The sequence below is a fragment of the Notolabrus celidotus genome, chromosome 2, assembly GCF_009762535.1.
Source record: "Notolabrus celidotus isolate fNotCel1 chromosome 2, fNotCel1.pri, whole genome shotgun sequence".
Taxonomy (NCBI): Eukaryota; Metazoa; Chordata; class Actinopteri; order Labriformes; family Labridae; genus Notolabrus; species Notolabrus celidotus.
In genome coordinates, this window is record NC_048273.1 from 14293643 (window position 1) to 14318019 (window position 24377).

A 24377-nucleotide genomic window follows, 5' to 3' on the forward strand; every position below is an offset into this window, starting at 1 on the left:
TGACATTACATCCAAACTCTATAGGAAGAAATAAATAAAGCTACATTTACCCTGTGTTATAGCGGATGGGGACTATTTTGACAACTGTTAAGGGGCTTAATGCACTCAATTTCAACCTAAAACGCGTGACTTATTGGATAACTCCAACCCCTTCATCTCACCGTGCAGCTATAAGCCTATGGCATCCATATTGCGGGCTCCTGCATACAGGCACCAACCTATCGATGCATCTCCTGATCCATACATACTTTGACATTGATGGATTGCTGACCTGGATTGACGTCAGTGAGCAGCAAGAAGTTTCATACAGAAGTTTCGTGAACATTTTATGTGAGAGTTGTTGTGAGGGAGTTGGGGTTTCTTGGCCTCGATCCGAGGAGCAAAGATGCGAGAGGGGTCAAAGCCTAGAGGCTATGGTGAAATGAAACTCCACAGACTTGTTCATCAGTAACATTTGCTGAAGAAAAAAGTTGTAAGAACAAAAGTTATAAGTAAGAGCTTGATATAACACTGCACTTAAACGCTGGGTATTTTCATATGCAGACAGAGGAAGAGGGAAGCGAATTAGTTCTCATTGCGAGGCTGTTTATCATTTAGGAGGGCAAAGGTCATCCCCAGTCTGAAGTCGTGAATCTCATATTCTAAACTTTTAAAGAATTTGACATTTACATTTAAATAGAGGATATTTATTCAATGGGCTCAAGAGGCATCTTAAATTTATGAAAAATAAAGACGGAGGCTGAAGGCTATGACCTCTGGAGAGAAGTTGCTTTTCTAATTACACTCGTGGCCTGATGTGACACATGTCAATTAATCTTTAACTTTGAGCAGAGGCATCACATGGACGGCTGGCGCCATGTCAAACGCTTTTATCAGAAAAAACAAGGCGCAAGCTCTTCTTATCCTAAGTGTAAATGTTGCGCACTCTGTGTTGGATAGCAGGTCTGTGTTTTATCTCACAGTCTAATGCAATCTTTTTGGGGAATTTACGGTTCAGTGTGCAACATGAGCAACCCATGGCATAGGGGCCAGTGACGTCAGGTTGGCCCCAGACAGAGTGCGCGAGTGCGAGGATAGACCACGGGGGCGCGCACATGCGCACAGGCTCAGTCTCATCCTAACAGGAGCGCGGGCGCGTCAATATACACACAGAGAGCAGAGCAGCGCTTTGGGTATAGTAGAAGGTGCTCCACAGCGAGAGAAATCCAAGCAGGCTGCACCTTCACACGCTGAGCAGAGGTTTGTGGCGGCCAGGACCCGATCTTTTAAAACCATGCTGGATTGACTGCAGAGAGGCAACTACAATCAATGGCTTGGCTTTGAAATCGTTGAAAATTTATTGGAAAGGAGTGTGAGACAGAGCGACAGTGAGAGAGGGAGAGCAGCGAGGGAGAGAGCGAGAGAGTGGTGAGAGGGGTGGAAATAAAGATCCTTTCAACGATGGAGCTTACAATGGAAAACATTGGAAATCTGCACGGTGTTCCTCACTCTCACCAAACGAGCGACTTAATGAACTCCCCGCACGCGCGCCAGTCGTCGGCGTCGCATCGGAACTTGGTGTCGCACGGACGCTCAGCCATGGTGTCCAGCATGGCCTCGATACTGGAGGGAGCGGGGGACTACCGCACAGACCACGCGCTGTCTGGGCCCCTGCATCCGGCCATGACTATGTCGTGCGACTCTGGGATGAGCCTGAGCAGCACCTATACAACGCTGACGCCGCTGCAGCACCTGCCCCCCATATCCACCGTGTCGGAGAAATTTCACCATCCGCACCCGCATGCTCACCATCATCCGGCGCACCAGCGACTCTCAGCCGGGAACGTCAGCGGCAGCTTCACCCTGATGAGGGACGACCGGAGCCTCGCCTCCATGAGTAACCTCTACGGCCACTACCCCAAAGACATGTCCGGCATGGGACAGCCTCTATCCCCCCTTTCCAACGGGCTGGGGTCTTTGCACAGCTCCCAGCAGACCCTCAGCGCCTACGGCCCGGGTGCTCACCTCTCCAACGACAAGATGATCTCCTCGGGAGGCTTTGACTCCCATGCGGCCATGCTGTCCCGGGGTGAGGAGCACCTGGCCCGGGGTCTCGGGGGCCACGGGGCCGGGCTCATGACCTCCTTGAACGGCATCCACCATCACAGCCATCCGCACTCTCAGGCAAACGGGTCCATGCTGTCTGACCGAGACAGGCAGACGGTGGTGGGAGGTGGGCAGGGCGGTGGGTCGGGGCAGGTGGAGGAGATAAACACCAAAGAGGTGGCACAGCGAATAACGGCAGAGCTCAAGCGCTACAGCATCCCGCAGGCCATCTTTGCTCAGAGGATCTTGTGCCGGTCCCAGGGAACTCTGTCCGACCTGCTGCGGAATCCTAAACCGTGGAGTAAACTCAAATCAGGCCGGGAGACGTTCAGGAGGATGTGGAAGTGGCTCCAGGAGCCTGAGTTCCAGCGGATGTCGGCGCTCCGGCTTGCAGGTGAGTGAGGAGACAGCTCCCAACCTGAGTGATGTGGAGGGATCAATTAGAAGTCAATGTGGCGAGACTGTCAATAGCTGCTCAAACAGACATTACTAGAAGTTATTAGTCGATTGTATCGAGTAAAACTTCATCATGACAGTTGGGGTGTTAAATGTTGGGGGAAATCTATATTTTGATTGATGCTACAATCCATGAGAGTATAAACAGACGCTGTACAACTCTGGAAGTGTTAGAAACAAAGGGGAGGAAGTGACTTTTAAAAGCAGACAAGGTGTAAACGCAGTCTACACAGATGTGTTTGTTTTTACGCACAGTTTACGCACGGACAGAAAACAGTTGCACACACTCCATCTTTCTCACTTTGTCTCTCTCTCTCTCTCTCTCTCTCTCTCTCTCTCTCTCTCAAACACACTCACGCACACATACACACACAGGAGACCAAACAAAGGAAATCAAAGCAGGATGTGACCAAAATTGATTACATCTTGCTGCAATTACTTTAAAGGTAAAACAAATCTTCACTCTGAGATCAAAGTAAACACCAAGTTTTACTTTGGACTCTTTTGAATCAAACACACTTGATGTAATACTCGTCCTGTCAAATAAGGCGCAAACAAGGATCGTCTGAGGCCTGGCCAAAGAGTCTGAGGAGCATGACCTCCTATGGATCAATATTTCAGGTCCAGGCGTCCCCTTTCAGAGCAGCGCACTGATAAATCATCGATTTGGATCTGAAAGACAGAGACACAAACAGATGCGTCTTTCTCTGGCCCATTTTGTGTCCTCTGCCCTCCAAAGTTGAATTGGGGCCTGTATAAGGATTATGTTTATTGCGTCTTGTGTCTTGGGTATATTTGTGGGATCATTGAGAAATGCTAACAGAGATGGCCGTACATCCAAATTGTGACACAAATCATTTCTGTCTCTCCATTTTGCCACCCTGAAAGGCACATCTCTTCCATCCATCGTTGTGGATTTTATTGCGCGAAGATCCCAACATAAACGCAGGGATTAGAACCCAACTCCCCACCCCCTTTAAACCCTCTCACACCTGATTAACAGGACACAAATGAAAACGATAGCCGTCGCAGTGGGGTTAAAACAGAGATGTGAGTGAGAGGTCCCCTCTCATCGATGTTTGTGTAAAGGCCCCGTTTAGACGTGCAGCGCCTCCAAACGTCAATCAGCTCCTCTGTGTCGTATTTCAGAGAACAGTTCAATTAAGCAGATATAGTGGCATATTTTAGTTCCAGTCAATGCCCTATTGAAAAGCACTTAATGGCATGTAAATTGTTCCTTTGCGCATTTAGTGGGGTTCTGGTAAATAAAGATTTAAACACTCCACAATTGTCTCTTTAAGTGCCACTGCTGTTAAAGCTAATTGGGCTGTGGGGTTTTATATCTTCCACACTCGGCACCAGGATAAACCCCCCCCCCCCCCAATCCAATTGACATGTTGGAGTGGCACAATCCTGTGCAGTGCACACCTCCTGCATATCCTAATGCGGTCAGGAGCAGGGCAGCCTGGCTGTATGATGTGTGTATGTGGTTGTTGGGTGGATATTAGAGCTTCACTTTTGTGCTGTTTCTTCCTTTTTGACTCAGTGGCCATATATTTTAATAAACATTTTGTTTTTAACACTTTAATACAAAATCAACTAAATATGTTAATCTGTGTTTCTATCAGCAGATTTCCAGCGCTTTTTGCGTATTCTGCATTAACCTACTGCCACAATGGGTCGGACAGAAAAATCACGTTGGCTAAATGACAAATGACTTGTATGTAAATGCACGGAGCAACATTTTACTTATTGCATTTAAAATCACCATTATCCTCGGTGCGCATGTGGGCTGGGAGTGGGAGTTGGGGGGTTTGCGATGCTGAAAGTGAGGCTGGGCCATACTCGCTCGGCCACATCAATCAATAAATTCAAATTACTATTCCAAATTCATCACAGTCACACAAATCAATGCCGCTGCCCTGCTTAGCTAATGTGAAAATGCCAGTGTCTGCACACACACGCGCGCGCGCGCGCGCGCGCACAAACAAACACACACACAAAAACACACACGCACGCACGCACACACACACACACACACACACACACACACACACACGCACGCGCAGAGAGAGAGAGATACACGTACACACACGACAATCCAGCCCTGAAACGAAAAACACAACAGAGATAGGCCCGTTTAAGGGGGAATGTGTGTGTGTGTGTCCTTCACGCTCAACATCTCCCAATGCAATGAGGGCAAAGACCCACAGGCTTCCCCACCTATTGTGTTCTTCATATGCAGAGCCAGGCCCATGCAGCTAAAAGCTTTAACCTTTGAGTGCCTTTCTGAGGATCTTAAAGCACACGTACACAAATACTACTGTATAAATAAACAGGCAGCTTCATTGTAAAGCTGCACGAGTGAGACAGAGGCGAGCAAAGTGAGCTTTGCGAGGCATTTAAAGATCGTATTAACGATGAAAACAATTCGTCTTTGCATCTGTGTTGAATTCCACACTCCATCTCAATGTATTTGGTCGGGTCAATACGGCCCTGATCGATAAGGATAGCCAGTGCATCTATCAATTATCCCGCCTCAGCACTCTCTCCCATTGGTCTCTCCCCCGGAGCGGAGGGGGAGGCGGGGGCCGGAAAAGGGGGGAAATGGGACAGCTGTTATAAAAAAGAACGCTATTGCAACACCTTTTTTTCTTTGCTGTAATCATGTTCTATTTGTTGTGTGTAATGCACCCTCACTCACTTTCCCCGTGGGGTTTAGGCTACATAGATATACCAGTAACATTCACGATTCACCAGAAAATATCTAATTTTATCGCCAATTCTCCCTTACATTTCAGGGGTTTATTTTATATCGACTACATCTCTCAGATATCCTCCTTTTCACGCATCAGCTCTTCCCCGTGACAGTGATGAGGTGCCATGGCATCCCTCACCAAAAAAAAGAGAAAAAAAGCGCAGTTGGTTTATTACCATTTGAATGGCCAGAGCACGTGCCAAGGGGCGCAGGTCAGGACCCACAGGACACTCAGGGAAAACATTGTAGAGAATGAGGGTGAGAGGCCTCTATTCATGTTTCAATGGACTACACGCAGTTTACACAGGCCTAATCCCGGAGCAATACTCCTCCCCATCCACCGCCATCCACCATAACACTGCGCCCCTTGCCCTCTGCACGTGCACTTCCGCAATACCTTTATTCATTTCCCAGTTGGTAAGTATAGTTCTATTGGGTTGCCTTCCTGTGGGATATACCTTTATTTTTAGACTTGGCTTAAGAAGTAAGAGCTCGTCTCAAGCGTTTATCACTTTTAAATGCATTAAACTCGTAAAAAATAAGCATAATAGGCCTATGTAAAATGATGCAACACGTTTTTCTGCACACGTTTGTATCTTGTATATAATATCAATATATAATATATCTTGTAAAATGTTACCTAATGAGCGCCCAACCTGCTCCTTTCCCCTTGTTTTAAAGTATGCTTCGAGGCGCTGTCCAGAGTGCTGAAACATTTGCGCACCCTCATACAGCTGCAGCACCTTCTCTCAGTTTGGAGGACAGTTCAAGGTGGTGAACTGGAGTTTTACCAATACATAGTTAATAGCATTCTTGTAGGCCCTAAACACCATTATTTCATCCAACAGCTCCCACCCATCGATCAATATTACAATCCACAATCGCGTCAATCACACCACCCAGCACCCTACTTTCCAGTCCAACAGGGGTTTCCATTTAAATCTCTTCTCACACCTTCTGTTGGCTGCAGAAACACTAACTGGAGGTCGTTTTTCTTATTTTAGGATGCCTACAGAAATATCCCGCAGCAACAAAAATAGTCCAGGGTGGTGCTTTTGGGTCATTTAAGCCGGGATAATGGATTTAATTGGATGGGGCATTACTATGTGATTGATGCGGGTTAATCTAAAACAGGATTTTTTTTTCTCATGAAGATGTGGCTTGATGTTAGCCTGCGAAATGATCGATTGGGACTTTAATAATTGATGTGTGAGGGGAAGATAGGGGGGGGGGGGGGTGTAAACAGTGCAGCTGCGGTTTCAGAGGCTCGTTGTTCGTTAAGCACAGCATCGTGTGCTGTAAGTAGTGAGACACGCATGTACAAGCATCACCTTTGAAATCCTCTGGTGGGAGAGCAACAGTCATTTTCTGGAGGTTATACCTCCAGGCTATTTGGGTTTAATCCCGGGTTCAGTGCGGCTCAGACCAGATGAAATGACATCTCACGCCTTGCATCATTATCTGCAACCAGGCAATAAGATGCTGTCCGTATGTTGGAGGGTAGAGCTGATTAATGCAGCGTTATATTTACATAAATCTTCATGTTACAGGCTGGTATGTAGACTCATTATGGAATGCATCATGCAACTTACATAAGGATGAGGACTTTTTAGAAAAACATGCACCATGAATTATGTTGCGTATTCTCCTATGAAATTTTTGTTCACCACTGCATAACACGGGAGCATATCACAGCCTGCATACGTGTCGCCTCCCCTCCTCTCCTCTCCTGTGTGTATGTGATCGGGATGTAGAGTGCGTCTGCGCCACATTGTTAAGGCCGATCTGGTGAGCCCTGAATCTGTATCGATTTCCATTCCCCGGCCTCTGCTTTCCATCTCTGGAGCTGCGCCATGCAGCCATGCAACCCCCTCCATCTCCACCATGCAACACCATTTCTCCCATTAACAGCTCACCCTTCAAAACACAGAACACAGTGACTAATAAACTTAGCATGCTCTCCCACTATACTGCTGCACATCTCGCCGCATGCCTTCTGGTCCAAACGGACAAATGCTGACTTTTGCGATTTTAAGAGGTTTTGAGGCTGATCTCCATTTCTGTGATAACAGAGGATTAGAAGCACAAGACGGCTTATAGTTCACAGACAGTTAACCTCTTTCTGCTCATTATACATCCCACCCACACTGTTCCGTCCTGCACGCACTCCTCTGACCAGCCGACCTTATTATTCCAAATAATGTAATTTTAATAGAAATCAGATCAGCGACAGAAGCAAGAGCCTGCACTGTCTCCCACATCCTAATACACACACACACCAACACACACCGTTTCCAATTCACACGGGGGGCGTGCTTAGCAATTATAAATGCAGCAGAGGTCTGGACTCTGTACAGTCTCGAATACCGTCTCTTCTATTTTAGATGATCAATTCCTACGCTCCTCCGTCGCCCCCTCGCCAAACCGGATCGATAGGAGAGAATGACCTTTAAATCAAATTGCTGGCAGAGTCGACTGAATGCACGCGGCTAGCATCAACGGGTTAACGGCGCTGCGTGTGTGCCCCAAATCAAGGCAAAATCACAAAGGGGCCGAAAAAAATTAACATGGTCTTAATTAAACGTCGTCATTCTTCCTCGCGCTGTTCGGTTGATAAAGGAGTCATAATGCAAAATGTATGGTGAGCTCTCTGTCTTTGTGTTTGCGTGTGAAGATGCTTAAAAAACAAATAATTCTGTGCCTTTTGACCCTCCGCTATCTGCAGAGGTTTACGCAAGTGCAGAAGCAGGTGACGCGTCCAAAGAGCAGTCTTGTGCAAGTAAAGATGTTGACCAGAGAATCTCCACAGCTGTTATGTAACGCTGGGGTGCCCCCCCCCCCCCCCAAAAAAAGATAATAATCTTGGGCTGAAGCACCGTGCGCCTTGCGCATCTGGACGCATCACAAGTTCCTATAACAGTATCCCCTCTAACCTCATTTTGCAAGTTTTGACAGTTAAACAGGATTTGAAGTTATATTACACTATCACTGCATTCTCTAACCTTTATCAGCCACTACCTCTCCTTCATGTTCTATTTTACTGAGCAGCATGGTGAGGCGTCAACACTTTATTTGTGAAGCTAACGCCTGTCAGATGTTCTTTTCCTTCAAAGTTAAGAGTTAAAAGTAAAAGATTACATTTTGGGAACATTAGTTATAAATCTGTGTCCTGCACACACTGGCTGCTTATCTGACGCCCTGACAGGCCATCGCTTATTAGAGGGCCGATAATGGCTTGTTTAATGCGCAGCAGGAGAACACAAAGCAAGGACAATGTCCGCGCAATTAAAGAGAGGAAAAGACACGCGCGCGATTCAGCCCTATCATGTCTTTTAATCTGGTGTTAGGTGTTAAAACATCAAGTCTCTAAAAGGTGGACACAAATTATTTCACTTAATTCTTGACTTTTAATTTGTTTAAAACAGCTGATCATGTGTGTGGCGGGAAAGTGAATAAAAACACTTTAACCAAATCAAAAAATATATTCTAGTTTTATAAAATACAACCATATTTTACTAATTTGTTCCACACCTAAAAAGGGAAAAAAACACAGGAGACAATACATTGCGAAATATGGTAAAGAAATCATTTTTTTTGTAACACATGTTAAAGTATAAAGTGGTTCTGTTTCTCACTGGATGAAATAATCTGCTGTAAAAATAAATCAGGATGCATGTTGCAATGATGGAACAAATCACGTCTCCACCTCTTCGGCCTTTATGAAATGAGATCCTATACAGATGGTTTGTACAGAACCTGTGCAAGTCTTTGTACAGGGTCGATCACAACAAAACCGCAAACACACACACACACACACGCACGCACGCACGCACGCACACGCGCGCGCACACACACACACACACACACACACACACACACACACACACACACACACACACACACACACAAGCAACCCGAAACTCCGGTTGGGCAACCCCACACAGATCAACAAAGGAACAAAACGGCTGTGAAATCAATTGATGAATGAATCGATGGGAGCGCATACCGCCTGTACACAATATGTTATTAAATATAACGAACTGGCTGCAGGTTATCCACTCCAAATTATGAATGTGTTTCATTTGTTTCTTTACTTAGCCGGTGTTAAAGTGCTGACTGTTGTAATCAGGATTTCTGAATGTGTGGAAAAGCTCTGCAATATGTGTTTGTGTGTGTGTGTGTGTGTGTGTGTGTGTGTGTGTGTGTGTGTGTGTGTGTGTAGGTGTGTGTGTGTGTGTGTGTGTGTGTCAGTGTCAACATCAGTTTCATGTTTGAGGATTTCAGTCGTTATAGGCTCCAACAATGCATTTAATGCCAACAAATAGCATTTATTACGTTTTTTATTTACATGTTTTATATTTTCATTATAGCCTATACCATAGCAGCCATCAGTGGTCGGAATTGGGGGGAATAACGCCATTCAATATGATTTTTTAGCAAGCCCTTTAATAAATAAATCTTTAAGATATATTGTGATAAATAAAACCACATAAAATTTAGACTTTTTTTACTACTTCAACAAACGCGATAAATATGCTTCAAAAAATCAAATTATGAAAGTCATTACATAATAAGACCACATTGAAAAACAAAACCTCCATTAAAAGGGACCAAGCTGCTACAGGATACAATCTTTTTTATTATGGCAAACTTTAGTTCTTTGTTTAGTATTAGGAAAATAGACCATATAAATGCATAGCGAAATGAGAGCTGTTTCAGAAATATTTCTGTTGACTCCCTCTTCATATAATTGAGTGAGAACTGTATTGAACTGAATCTGTAAAATTCCTGCATATTGAAAAGCTGTCTGTCTCCCTGTGGAGGGTAAACAGAATCATCAGACTGCAGATCACTTTGATGATTCTCTTGCGACAAATAGCCTATGAAATGAGCAGAGCAGTGACAGCTTGCATCTGAGGAATATTAAACTATTTTGGATAAATGTGATGTTACTTTTAGTCAGTGGAATGGTGAGAGAGAAAAAAGTGACGTAATTGACCTCTGATACTCGCTTAGGCTCTGAAGATGATGTTAATCATCCTTATTTCAGGCTGACTTTCTTTTAATATTTTTCCTTACATTTGTCCGTTTTCTGTGTTTTATTTTAAGAAGAGCTCAAGACAGATTTAATACAGGTTTAATAAAGTGTGGTAATTCAATTGAGCTGGAAAAAATGAGCATAAAAAGGAGTTGAGCCCTGGTTTCACATCCGCAGACGTGCGTGATTATTTTGTATGAGGTTGATTTTATTTTGAAGCAGGTAAATATATATAACCTATATATTTTTTTAATTTTTAAAATTGATATTGTCGCGTGTGCAAAATGATAGCCTGTTTTTGTAACTGTATGTTTTTATTTCTCAAATTTAACATGAGATTTTTAGATGGACAGGTAACAAATGCGTTAATGCCAGAAGAAAACACACTGTGCCGGACTACACCTGTTGTTTGCGGCCCGCCTGTCCCCTTTCAAAATAAAGCATCATGATCATTACCGCCATCACGCATAACTGGCCAAAGCAATTATGAATGGAATCAATGATAATCGCAGATAAGAGTATCACTCCAACAATGGAGCCGCTTATTCAAATAAGTGGGACATGCATGAAGACCAAGGCTGCTATTAAACTGGCACCAAATGATGCAGGTTCAAATCCAGTCATTTCTACGCTCCTCTCAATGGCTCAGTGCGTTTAATTATCTAAAACCTCATAAGAAGTGTGATCATCACTGGCTGCCTTCACTGGGCATTGATTTTTTTTACTTGCAATTTCTTAGGTTTAACACTTGGTTGCTGACTAAAATTATAATCCTAAAATGCATTTTGTGCATCTTCACTTGCAAATAGAAGATAAAAATCGTCGGCTGTGTTTGTCAGAGCAACGTGTGAGATTCCAGTGCATGATGCAGCGAAGAGATAAAATTGAAATGTTTGCAGGCAAGCGAACTGCAGAGGACTGAGGGTTTGATGTGGGCGAAGGTGTAACTGAGTTCAGGTTGAGTGTTATTGAAGTGCTGGAGAAGAAATGCCTCGCAGCCGAGTCGCGGGAGAAGGCAAACAAACAAATTGTGTCGCTTTATCAGTATATTAACACCAATTCTCACTCATTACATTAAGGAGTATTGAGCTGGAAGTGTTTTGGCCTCGTGCGAAAGAAAGAGAGGGAGAGAGAGAAGGAGAGAGACTGGCATTGCCCTACAGCCAAGTAGAAATAAATGCCACCGTATACACACACACTGCTATCAATCTTTAGAGCAACAGTCCATGTGAAGCAGCACAGACGTTACTTAATAAAGAGAGTGACGCTCAAACATCAAATTGCCCCATCATGCAACGGGAGAGGAGTGCAACTACAAGTTGACTGCATAGATTAGTAGAGAGGACGGGATTGCTTTCCAACAATAACAGAGCTGCAGTTTGTGAATGTGTAGCTGTGTGTGTGTGTGTGTGTGTGTTTGTGTGTGTGTGTGTGTGTGTGTGTGTTTGTGTGTTTGTGTGTTTGTGTGTGTGTATATACGAACTGAACCGTGACCGGTAAACATGTTTATTGGTAAATTAATTAAATCAGCAGACGATGACCCCGCGTGCTTTACAAACAGGGCTGCAGGAGTGTGAGGAAAGATTTTTAGCCAAACCGAAAGTAAAAAAAAAAGGAGCTTCAGGGATGATTCCAGATGCGTAATGTGTGATCATGGTTTCATAAAACACTACAGGCACAATATTAGCTCTTTTGACTATCTCATTATGAGCAGGAAGGGCAGCGATGATCAATAAATGATTAATGCTCAAGGTGGACGCACATCTGCAGGGACAGAGGAGGCCAGAGACAGCTGTGAGCGCGCTTACCACCTCACATACACACCTCTAAACAGGTGATGATCAGATGCTTATTTTCCTTCTCTGATTTCTTTTTTAAAGTCCGCTAAGAAAATCCGGATCATCAGGCTTCCTTCCTCTCCACCCCTTCATGAATCTCTTCTCCAGGCCTCCTGCACTCCCCCTTCTTCTTCCTCACCCCCCATCTCCTCCTCCTCCTCCGAGGCATAATTAATTGGACGAACTGAATTTCACACACGAATTATTCACGAATCTATCGATCGATATTGAACACCCAGGGCCTTTCTCTTAACCTCGCTTGGTTTGTCGTGAAGCAAAGAATATTAATGTCATCAGCGGAAGAGGAAAGGCCCGAGTGATACCTCCTTTTTAACAGAGCAGATGGGAGAAGTGGAGGAATCAGTCTTTTATGAATTTTGAGAATTTAAGAGGAAAGATTGTCTGACTTTAAAGTCGATTTCAGGGGCCATTGGATTAAAAAAATGGACTTTGGGGATTTAAAAAACAAGAAAATGAAACATAGAACGAAGCTTCTAAAAAATGTCTAATAGTTAATCAGTTTTATTTGTAAAACCTGAGGGGTGCATTCCAAGTAGGTCAGTTCTTACTCACAGCTCCACATAGGATAGTGAGTAATAGAAATCACATTTCTGTCTGCACGTGCAGTACAAACAGCAGGGTGTACACCTCAGGATAAAAAAAAAACACTCAACACCGAACCAAGATTTCTGCTCCTGTCCGGTGGCTCTTTGTGCATGAGTTTCTGTCCGTCTCTCTGCTCGGTGCCTACTGTAGCTCTAAAAGCTGCAATGATCGATTTTTTTTTCTTTTCTACGCTGAGCTTGGTTCAGTAATCAGGGCCCCCTTCCTCACCGATCGATCGATATTGATTACTAAATCCAGCGCCTGTAGCAAATGCAGCGCACTATGGCGCCCCGTGCAGCCGGGGCCACGGTGAGAGCGACACCTGCCGACCGACACTGTACAAAGCACGCGGTGGTTGGGGGGGTGAGGGTGGGGGTGCAGGACGTGACTTTACAGCGGTGAGGTGGAGGAGGAACTGTGACTGTCTGAGTTTGTTGTAGAGGCACACACCCCTATAGCTACAGTCTATCTGCTTATCATCTGTTCGTGTGGATACAAGTCATACTTTGCTTTTAAAACTTTAAATCTTGAATTGAAAGAGTAGAAAAATTGAAAACAAAAACCTTAATGACCCCAGTTTTGACCTCTCACAGATTTGTTGTCAGATCAATTCAATCCTCTTCTCTGTAGTTAAACAGATCCATGTTGAATTTCCTGTCTATAGATACACATAGTGACAGAAAGGCTATTTGAACAATCTATTCCCACTACAAGAAAAAATGTGCCTGTTCATACAAAATTGTGGAAAACATACTCAAGATTTAACCATTCATATTTTTAACACCGGTGTGTGTATGATTAAAAATGTACCTGTAGAAGGGCACACATCCAGATGAAATATAGAGGGAAAAGGTAACACGCCGGAGAGAAGTAAAGGCAAGCAGGTAACTGGAAGCTGTATAAAATAAATGGAAACTCAGAGAGGTCTTCAACATTGACATCGTAATAAATCTATATTGATAATAATATTACATTTATTGTTCCAGAAAGAAAAATGCAGCAAGTTGCTCTAAAAGCAGTGTGGATTATAAAAATGCTGCTGCTTTAGTTCCTGTACAAGCCACAAATATTTGTAGTTGTGGTTGATTTAAAATGCCATACTTAAAAGAAGAGCAAACTGTGCAGAATGAAAAAAAATGTATCTGTAGCCTACATAATTGGTTGTAGATATTAGTGTTCCCATAGGTGGTCAGCTTCTGTGCATCAGCACTGCTCACTGCTCCTGCGCAGGCTTCACAGGCCTCTTCAGAGCTTCTCTGCATGTCCAGGATCTTTTTCCTGTTGAGAAACGAATCCTCTGTATACAAGTCAAAGCAGGAGAGGATTATATGTATTTCCTGGGTGGTAGTAGAAGCTTCTCCTTAGTCAGTGAGGAGCTGGTGCAGCACAGGTCCCAAAACAGAGAACAAGTAGAGCATACTCACATATTGGTAAAATCTTGTTTTCTCACGTAAGAGTTGCATGTGCAACCAAATCATTAAATCTGTAAACTGTAAACAAAAAATGGCCCGAGTCTGAAATTGCAGCATTATCTGGAAATGGGTAAATGTCAGATTTGGGAGGAGCGGTTTGAAAACTGCCTTTACATCCAAAGGGCTGCACACACTCAACCATTATAGGAATACTTATACAAACTATAATGTGTTTCTTGCTTGGCTGGTTTTGTTTCCTGAAAGCAGATGCTGCTCTGATTTTAAGATTTCAGCTTACTATATGGTCTGTAAGCAATCATACTAAGTCCAAGTCATGTGAGTGCACGTTTTACTTTTAGAAAGCCCTACAAATAACGACCACTAAAAGTTAATTATTGTAATAGGAGAGACTTTTTAACAACAGTTGATCTCAGTTGTGTTCATTTCTGGTTTTATTTAACATCTTCTGACACAGGCAGGCTTTACTGGAAAGCACCCCAACAAACCAAAACACTTCAAACTGTACAGGAGCCTGAATATTAACTGAATGTTGAGAAAACCTGACCAAATGATAAAAGCAATACAAAGTAAGATTTTATTTTTTTTAAACAGGTGTTTCATCAATAAGTAATCATATTAATATTTGTGTAACAAACTTCTTATAGTAGACTCAAGATGATAATGTGATTTCAAAGATGTCCTTATAAATGCCTAATTGGAATTTTTCCAAATTTTCCTTGAAAACATTAGAAAAAATCTAGCTTTGTATGTGGTTGTAAGTAAGTCTCACTCAAGGGTTGTAAAGGGTTTGGTTGTATACTATAGTAAGTGCAACTTTACAAGAGAATAAGACATCAGCAGCAGCAAGAAAGTATCATTTTAGTGCATATTTCATTGTTTAAACTTTATTGGTCTGTCATGCTCCTCGTGTATTATCTGACCTACTCAGACAACATTAATAATTTTGGCTAAAATCCAAATCATAGAAAGAATAAATCATCCTCTGCCTTTCCCTCGTGGTTCTGACTGCTTCTAACCCTGCAATAAATCAAGGCAGTTCATACGATGATATACATACTGTAAATACAAGCCTTCATTTAGACACATTTGTGTGTAGCATACTAGTGTGTGTGTGTGTTTCGAGATATGTATATGTTTATATAGATAGATAGATAGAGAGAGAGAGAGAGAGAGAGAGAGAGAGAGAGAGAGAGAGAGAGAGAGAGAGAGAGAGAGAGAGAGAGAGAGAGAGATAGAGCTGCAGTGTTGATGTGAAATATGAATATGATGGATGGGCCTGTGTGCAGGTTAGACATCTGTAGTAAACAGATTGGACTGCAATGGCTGATCAATGGGCTCTGTTCCACTGTAATTAGACACACAGCGCCACTGCTTGGCTCCAGCCACTTCAGCATAATCACAACCTTCCCCCTAAACACACACACACGGACTTACACACAAATAGAACATGAGAGAAAAGAAAATCTGTTCTTAAATGCATCAGGATTCTCACACACACACACACACACACATGCACACACACACACACACACACACACACACACACACACACACACACACACACACACACACACACACACACACACACACACACACACACACACACACACACACACACACACAGCGTGGGAGTGAGACATTATTGAAGGCGAGTATGAAAGTATTAGACAATACCAACGGCAGCAGGTTGAGACCCCTCAGGGATGGCATCTCTCTCTCTTTCTCTCTCTCCAATTTGCTCTCGTTCTGTGGAGACAGTAGGGAGGCTGAGAGGGACACACAGTCCGTTCTGGCAGGATTCGATCCTCAGTCAGCAGGGGAACATGTGGCTGCAGAGGTGGAGCCCTAACCTTCCACACACAACTTCTACACTCACACAATTCCCGCTACATCTCTGGACACCGTTTGAGTCTTTTACGCTGAATCTGTCTGCGGCTTTCCACTCGTTTCCCACAAATACTTTGACTTACAACACACTTACCCACAATACAACACTCTATTAACTATTAATTTCTGTGTTTGGTGCCTACAACCCCTCCACCACCTTAGACCCCCTCCCCAACCTAGAAGAGAACACTCGGTGTGTTTTCTTTTGAAAATTGCTCTGCGTATGGGAAGGTGCTCGTAGCAGCCAGTGCATGCACCTCTTGAGTGTTTGTGTTTGGGGAGGGGGGGTGGGTTGAGTGGGTTATAAATACCCTCTCAGAGCTCAATAGAGTGGGCTCCAGTGGGCTCCGTTTGAAGTAGCAGACTGTAGACCTGCTGGGGGGGATTCTGACCTCAGTCCCTACAGAGAACCCCCCAATTCCTACAGCAAAGTCGGTCAATATCTCTCTTTCTCCTACACTTGCCGCCCCTCCTTCCCCTTCTCGTCTCCTCGCTTTTGCTCTCTCTCTCTCTCCCTCTCTTACACACACACACACACACACACACACACACACAGTCTTACTCCTCCACCTTTTCTGTTCTTTTCTCTCCAACCTTTTCTTTCCCTGTGTCAGCCCCTCCTCTATCTCTCATTTCCACAGACACACACACAAAATGCTTACTTTTGTGCAACAGTCACTCAGTCCCCCATTGCGACTCAAACTGCATTAATATTGAATCAAACAGCAGTGTCTCCAGCTAGCAGGCAACAGCCAGTCCCACCCCTCCCTCCTCACCCCATCTTTCTCTCACCGCAGGCTGGCTCCCTGTCTGCACTCTGCAGGATGGAAGGAATATTCCCACTGGGCAGGAGGCATGGATTAGCTTTAAATCAACTTTAATATGGCGATAGAGATGGAGCTGTAGAATCTCTGCTGCTGTATAAACTTGTTTTTATGTGTTTAAGTATTGGCTAATGATACATTTAGTAACTTTACTTCCCTCCACCTTCTGTCTTTGTTATTTAATCAGGAAAATAATGACTTTTGTATATTTACCTTGCTTTGTGTTCTCTTTCCCCTCTTTGCCTCCCACTCTCATCCCCATCCCTCCCACCGCTGCCATCCACACCAAGCCTGCAAGCGCAAAGAACAGGAGCAACACAAGGACCGCAACACGGCGCCCAAGAAACAGCGCCTGGTCTTCACTGACCTGCAGCGGCGCACACTCATCGCCATCTTCAAGGAGAACAAGCGTCCATCCAAGGAAATGCAGATCACCATCTCCCAGCAGCTCGGCCTGGAGCTCAGCACCGTCAGCAACTTCTTCATGAACGCACGCCGCCGCTGCGTGGATCGCTGGCACGACGACCACGGTGCCAGCCCAGGGCAGCCGGGCACATCCGCCACCACCTTCTCTAAGGCCTGAGAGAAGGAGAGGACCTTCAGAGGGTCGGGGACCAGGTTGGAACAACAGGCATCATGGGAAACTGGCTGTGAAACCTGTCTCTAACAACCCTACCTGGTCCTGGACTGTCTGAATGCGTCCTCTGCCTGAAAAATCCTTTGTGCCATGCAATCATCTTTTTTGTCAGTCAGAATTTCAAGCTCTCACCTGAAACAAGCGTAATCTAAAAGGTGAAATGTGAAGTCAGGTTCACTCTGCATTACTCACACAAGGACAATCATTGATTCTGTCTTTTTTTGAAAGAAAAATCACTCTTATGGCATCTGAGAAAGTAAAGAGACACCAAAGATTTGATGTTTTGTTGGACGGTACAAGACACACGCCGGCCTCATCCACCAAGTAGCCACTGATTCTGCTTCTTCTCCCAACTCACCTCCTTTGTGTCTGCCTCTCATGTCTCTCTCTCTCTCATCCTCTCTCCATGCCGGCACACGGAAGCAACAAGGGCGAAAAGAACGGCAATAAATCTGACAACAGAACAGCACATAGCCTTATTATCCGAGCCCCGTCCTGCACACACACAAGGCCGCCATAAAGAAAACAAACGCAGCCTCTGAAAAAATAAACAAGGCTTTCTTATTCTCCGCCTCTACCTCCCCCCCTCTCCTGTAGTCTCCTTCATTCCTCGGCCAAAGGTATTCCCTGATGGCCAGCCATTTCAGAGAGCAGCTCAGCCTGATCATACGGCAAACTAATGAATTGAAAAATGAATCGATGCAGACAGAGAGAGCGAGGCCTTGACCCCTCCTGAAGGTGAAACTCAAGACGCTCTGCAGTAGATACTCAGGTCTTCCAGGCCCAGGTCTATATTTTTTGCACAGATGTTTGAGGCCTGCAGGGAGACGTGTCATTGTTACTCCTAGGAGCCAAGAGTCTGTGTTTCTCTGACCAACAGGAGAGGCAGGGCGAGATGTCTGGACATGCTCTTTGTTCTGCTGGGAGCTCTTCCTCTGATCAATAACCGAGAACCAAGCGACAACAACACGATCGGGCACCCAGCCAACTACATTACAGCTGCATATGAAAAGCAGAATGTAAGAGGAGCACATGGAACCCACTGGAGATGGGGACACAAAGGCCTCATAACAGCAGCAGCAGCACACCTCTCCCTCCCCTGGCAGAGCAACAGTGCCCCCTGCTGTCGAGAGCAGAGACCTGAACCCGGCAGAGAAATGGGGGCTCGGAGAGGAGCAGAGGGGAGGGAAGAGCCACTAGATGCTGAGGAGAAGTCATGGCACAACACATTCGGGCCCTCGCAGCTCTTTGAAGGCAGATCAATAGCTAACCATTATCCTATTGTTGTTCCTCATCCAACCAGCACTGGTGAAGCCGGAGGAGGGGGGGATGGTCAAAGTGAACGCTGAAAACGCAGGGATTTAGCAAAGGCAGGGATTTATTAAGCCAATCCAAATCTTAAAGAATCCACAAAATACAAGGATAGAGAGAGGGGATAGAAAAGTACAACAGAGGAGAAGTACCAGTGCTGACACGGACACATTTGAGGTGCAGTGGAGGTTTGATTTACATTATTTTGGGAGGCTACATATTTTCTCTTTTTTTTCATCCTTCCATCTCATCTGTTTGCAAAAAAAAAGGGTTCTCAGCAGATGTTATTCAAACCAAATCTCCTGGTTATTCCCACACAAGGGTTATCAGTAGCTAACCCAAAGCTAACCACTACACTCAGCTGTCAAAATGCTACAATAATTAGTGCCAATGCTTACTGCCTTAATGCGAATCAAGAATATGGTACTAGGGTTCACACACAGATACAGTGCGCCCTACTGACGATGGGTGGTGTGTGCCATAGCAACCAACAATCAGCTTTTAACTGAATGAAAATATACTTTTGTAGTAAAAAATGAAAAAAATAATCAGATTTTAAGGCATACGATAACCAAACCTCAAATGACAAAGATACCACACACACATACACATGCAAACACACACACATGCAAACACACACACACACACACACACACACACACACACACACACACACACACACACACACACACCCAGTATGTGTTACAAATACTAAGGAAAATGTCTCCTCACATGATGGACACATTTTGAAGCAGAAGAAAAAGTCTGTCATTCTATCTTTGGTTCTCTACCTCCTCTGTCCCTCTTACCCCCATTGCCCCCCCTCCTCTCTCTTTCTCTCTTCCTCTCTATATTGATGCGGGTATTTAATTAGTACCATAGACACAAAGTTTCTATTTCTTGTAACTATTGTGCTCTGTTGTGCATAAGTAAGGCACCTTGTTGATAAATCAAAAACAAAAAAAGGAAGGACTTTTTAAAAGGAAAAAAAGAGGGATGCAAGGACCGAGGCCAATGAAGGATGTATTTTTTTCCTTTCTTTTTTTTTGCATTCTATGTGAATAAAGACTCGGATGAGACATTTACCATGTGAAAGAGAGAAAAAAAGAAAAACCAGGAGCTGCTGAAGAGAAGAATAAACGACGGACGCTCTCTCTCTTTTGGCATCTCATGTCAGAACTGTGGCACTCTCAGCCCCCTTTAAGCCCTGCCCCAAAGAAATGGGGTGAAACGGAGGGGGACAAAACACGACCTCCAGACGTCCTGGCTGATTCAGTGTGTTTTGTTGGAGGGTGGGTGGGGGTAAAGCTCGGGACTCAATAGTTATCTGTATGGTCTTAAAAATGCAACTGTAGCATTTCCAACAATGTAGTCAGATTAGCAGTGCAGATTAGATAAGCGGTGGTCATTGTAGAGGAGTGGACTGAGAGGTACTGACTAACTTCACATTGCTGTAAGCAGTGAGTTAACGTCGCCAAAGGATGATGAGCTTTAAATCGATTTGTGGTATACAGTTCAGTGAGCAAAGGTAAATAGCTAGAATCAGCGCTAGGTATTAGGCTGACAAAATGACATTTGTTTGTAGTGAGAACCAGTGTGGCTACCTCACTAAGCTGAGTGGTTTGTGAAACCGCCACTAATACCAAAGATACTGCAGCCTACCGGTCCCAAACTGCCTAGGGGGACACACAAACCAAAAAAAGGAAAAAAATAAAAGGAAAAAAAATTATCCCCCCCTCTGCCCAAAACACACACACACACTGACAATATTACACACACACGCACACACGTTTGTACTAACAGCGCAGTCAGACTGCATTGTGCCACATAGGAGGAGGTGGCTACCTTGCAGACAGAGTTGAGTGCCTTTTCCCTTCAACCACGGGTGGGACTGCACTGGACACACACACAAACACACAGCAATGCGGGTGCATGCATACGGCTGCACATCCGTTTACATACATGCACTCACATCCAGACAATGCACCCATAATTGGATGGACAGAAAGGGGGGCCAAAGAGAGGGACACAGAGTGGGGGCTGTGTCAGCATTTTCTCCCATATTGACTTTCCATCTTGATACACTAGAATACAAGCACTTTATCATGTAGAAAGTCTATAAAACATTTTCTATACACTATTTATTTGAAACAAAATTATATGTTACTCCTTAATCTGTCAGTCTTTGTTACTGTATCGTTGATCTTCTAGTAGCTCACAGCTTTTTGTGCTTATACTTTTTTCCTCTCTCTCCGCCCAGTGTGCTCAGACTCAGCCACTTTACCTCTCTCACATCAGAGATATTTTTGTGAAACAGAGAAAGAGGGGGGTAAAAAGGCCAAGGCTCTAAGCGCTCAGAGGGCTGTTGATGTAAATCTTAACACTTAATGTCTCTCTCTTTTTTTCTTTTTTTATCTCCACTACGTGCAAGCACAGAGGCTGCACTGGATAAGTGTGGAAGACTCACTGACAGCTTATACAATTTCTCTCCTCCCCACACCTTGTCTGTCCAGTCAACCTCTCCCCCTGGCTAGTGCTAAGACTCGGTAGGCGTGTGTTGACAATTAATTCTGAAATACCTCAAAAACCTTTCATGTAAACTTTATGTAATTTAGACTGAAAATAATACTGCTAATGATAACAATGATTATGAAACTATGATACTATGATAGTTAGTTTTGGAACTTGTGACTTGAAGCTTTATACTGTTAAATTCCTTTTATTTGTTTGCTCATTTTTCTCGTACGTTTCTCTCGTTTGTTTTTGCTACGGCATGTACTTACTGTTTTCATAAAGGAAAAGACATTGTGAATGTTTCTGTGGAGGGTTACATGAGAAAAGAAGAGACAGAAGAGAACGATAGAGTAGAGAGAGAGAGAGGCAGGAGCTACTCACTTCAGATGTTTAGTTCAAAGCTCTCTCCGAGGCGGGTTCACTTAAAGGAAAAAAACAAGAAAAAAAAAATGAAATGACAAAAATATGATTTGGGCTGAATTCTAAACCAAAAATTTGATGTTATACCAAAGGAGGAAAAAACCTTTTATTCATTGTTAGCTTTCTTCTGCCTTTAAGTTGTCTTTTCTCTAAAAAAAAAAACAATTTCACAGTTACTTTTGAAGGTTCCTGGGTGTGTTCAAGTGCTCCTGATGTTCTTAGAATACTAAAGACCAGCACCTCCTATTGAAAAGAAGGTGCGCTTTTTTTTTGTGCATGGATATTGTATAACTGTATAGAAACCAACAGGAATGACCTGTGATTTTGTGGGGAGAGGAGGAGGATGGAAAGACTCGGGATTGGGTGGAGAAGGGGTGGGGGTTATTTTGGTTATCAAAACATGAAAGGGGTGGGAGGATTTGGGTTTTAGGCGTTGGATGGGTCCTTGTTTTTAGAATTTCCGTCACTGTTGGATTCACTGGTTGTGTGCATGTGTTGTTGCAACCCTTCCCCTTTCCCCATGTTTCTTTGATGTATATAAATCCAGACAGTAGGGGGCAGTGTGTGCTGGGGGAGGTCAAACTCCTCTCCTCCCAATCAATAGCATTCAATCTTCATTCCTCAGCTTGCGGTCCTCACTCGGGTCCTGAAATGTGTGTCTTGCTTTTCCAAAGACGGGCTGTTTACTTGGAGTTAATCAGAGGGACACACACAGGCGCGAGCGGCCTTGAATATACCTGTATGTCTGTCTACATGCTTTTCTTCAATCTGTGTATGTGTGTTCATTTGTACCTATGTGGAAGACGAAGTGTTTCTTTTTTATGTTCCTTTACTATGGGTTGCAATATTTGTCATGCAAAAATTTGAAACCATTTCTTACTGACTGACCGACCAACAAACCACAGTACCGTGTGGCAACCGATAAATCCAAGCTGAAATGCCGTCAGCATTTACTGTCAAACAGCATACGTGTGTGACATTTCAGCGTGAGATCGAAGGTTGCCGGTGGGACTGATGTAGACACCCCCAGTCACACTGTGCTCTCCCTCTTCTGTTACCTGTTAATCAATCAGAACCAAGTGTCTTTGTGATGGTAGAAGACAATCAGTTTCAAAACAAGAAAAAAGGTAGAGAGAGGGCAGGCCAGTGGGGAGGAGAAGGGGAGGATGGAGGAACAAAATCAAGGGAAAAGAGGCTCTCTGAATAGTGTTGAGCTGTAGTGCCAGGCCGCCAAACGACTGCCCCACTATCCCTGCATCCATCATCTATCAACCCATCGCAGGCTATCTAACTCCATGTGACTCGGTTACACACACTCCAAACTCATTAGACATTTTCAAATCATCTACCCCTCATCCGTCCCGTCTCTTTTCACCCTCTCGTACTCCCACTGCCACAATGTAGTGCACTGCAGGAGTAGAAAATGTGACCTGTGGTGCAGAGATCATATTTCCCATCACCCACCACAATTTCCTGCTAATCTAATGATGATGTAACCAGCCGCGAGGAATAAAAAATGGCTCCGGTTGGTGGCTTTTGCACACAGAACTATGCAAACACCTGACCCCCCCAATCTTAATCGTTGCTGCTGGGTCAGAGTGTACAACCCTCAACCTCCCCCCCCCTCTCCCCCCTCTTGCCCCCTAAACATTCAGACATCTCCACTCACAATTTGCCCCCTTCAGGACCTTTTCCCATTCCCTCCCCTCCCTTGAACCCAAAGCGGGCAGAGAAGCCTCCTCCTTCAGTCACTCTGGGTACAGTAGAGAGTGGCTGAGGGAGTGAAGCGCACTACAGCACCCCATGTTTCACCAGACTGATGTCGTACAAGCTTTACATGAATGCCCCAAACTGCCATTGACATCAAAATGGAGTCCATGATGATGTTTGCAAGCCGTTCCTCCCCGCTCATGGCTCCATTGTTTTACAATGTTGGACTGTCTTTGTCCCCCAGCGCCAAGGAAGGGCCACAATCAATGCAAAGACACCTTCATTGTACTAACTTAAGTTTACAAAGTCGTCTGGAGATGGTGGCTTATATTGCACTCGGACAGACAGACAGACACACAAACAGACACAGGCACATGCTGGAGAGGGTGAGTCTGCCTTTTGAGAGTGTTTGCTGAAAACCAAAGATGAAATCAGAGGTATGACAATCTGGCTACCAAACCTAGAAGACAATGTTCAGCTCTCTGGGCTGCTCTACGGGTCCTGTGATTTACCGGCCATGTGGACATTCCACCAATTGCACTTATACACTCAAACACACACACACACACACACACACACGTATAAACATGCACACACTCTGGTGTAAACTAACATACATACACACATCTGCCCACACAGAAACGAGGGATAAACCCACTCACAATGTCTGGTCAGAAAGCCTCTTTTCCCTCCTCCCACTGCAGAAGCCGGAGAGCCTGTGGAGGACTTTTAGTTTCACTCTAGTTGAGACTTTTGAGAAGGAAAAAAATCTGAGTAATAACTGTTACAGAAAAATAAAAACTTAAAAGGATAATATGGGTAAAATTGCGTGTTTTGAAATAAATTAACAAATAAAACAA

At 44.2% G+C, this 24377-nt stretch overlaps 1 protein-coding gene and 1 long non-coding RNA gene across 2 annotated transcripts; one reads left to right on the top strand and one right to left on the bottom strand.

Moving 5' to 3' along the window:
- Window positions 1-1440: 1440 nt before the first annotated feature.
- Window positions 1441-18543, top strand: onecut3a (one cut homeobox 3a). Its single transcript, XM_034700949.1, has 2 exons — window positions 1441-2479; window positions 17216-18543. Exons 1-2 carry the CDS (start codon window positions 1441-1443, stop codon window positions 17506-17508), a joined length of 1332 nt encoding a protein of 443 aa, XP_034556840.1. The 3' UTR covers window positions 17509-18543.
- On the bottom strand, window positions 13599-16239 carry LOC117825256. The gene is made up of 3 exons (XR_004633821.1): window positions 15889-16239; window positions 13935-14059; window positions 13599-13676 (listed from the first exon to the last, which is right to left on the bottom strand). It is a non-coding gene; the product is annotated as an uncharacterized LOC117825256 (long non-coding RNA).
- Window positions 18544-24377: the final 5834 nt, after the last annotated feature.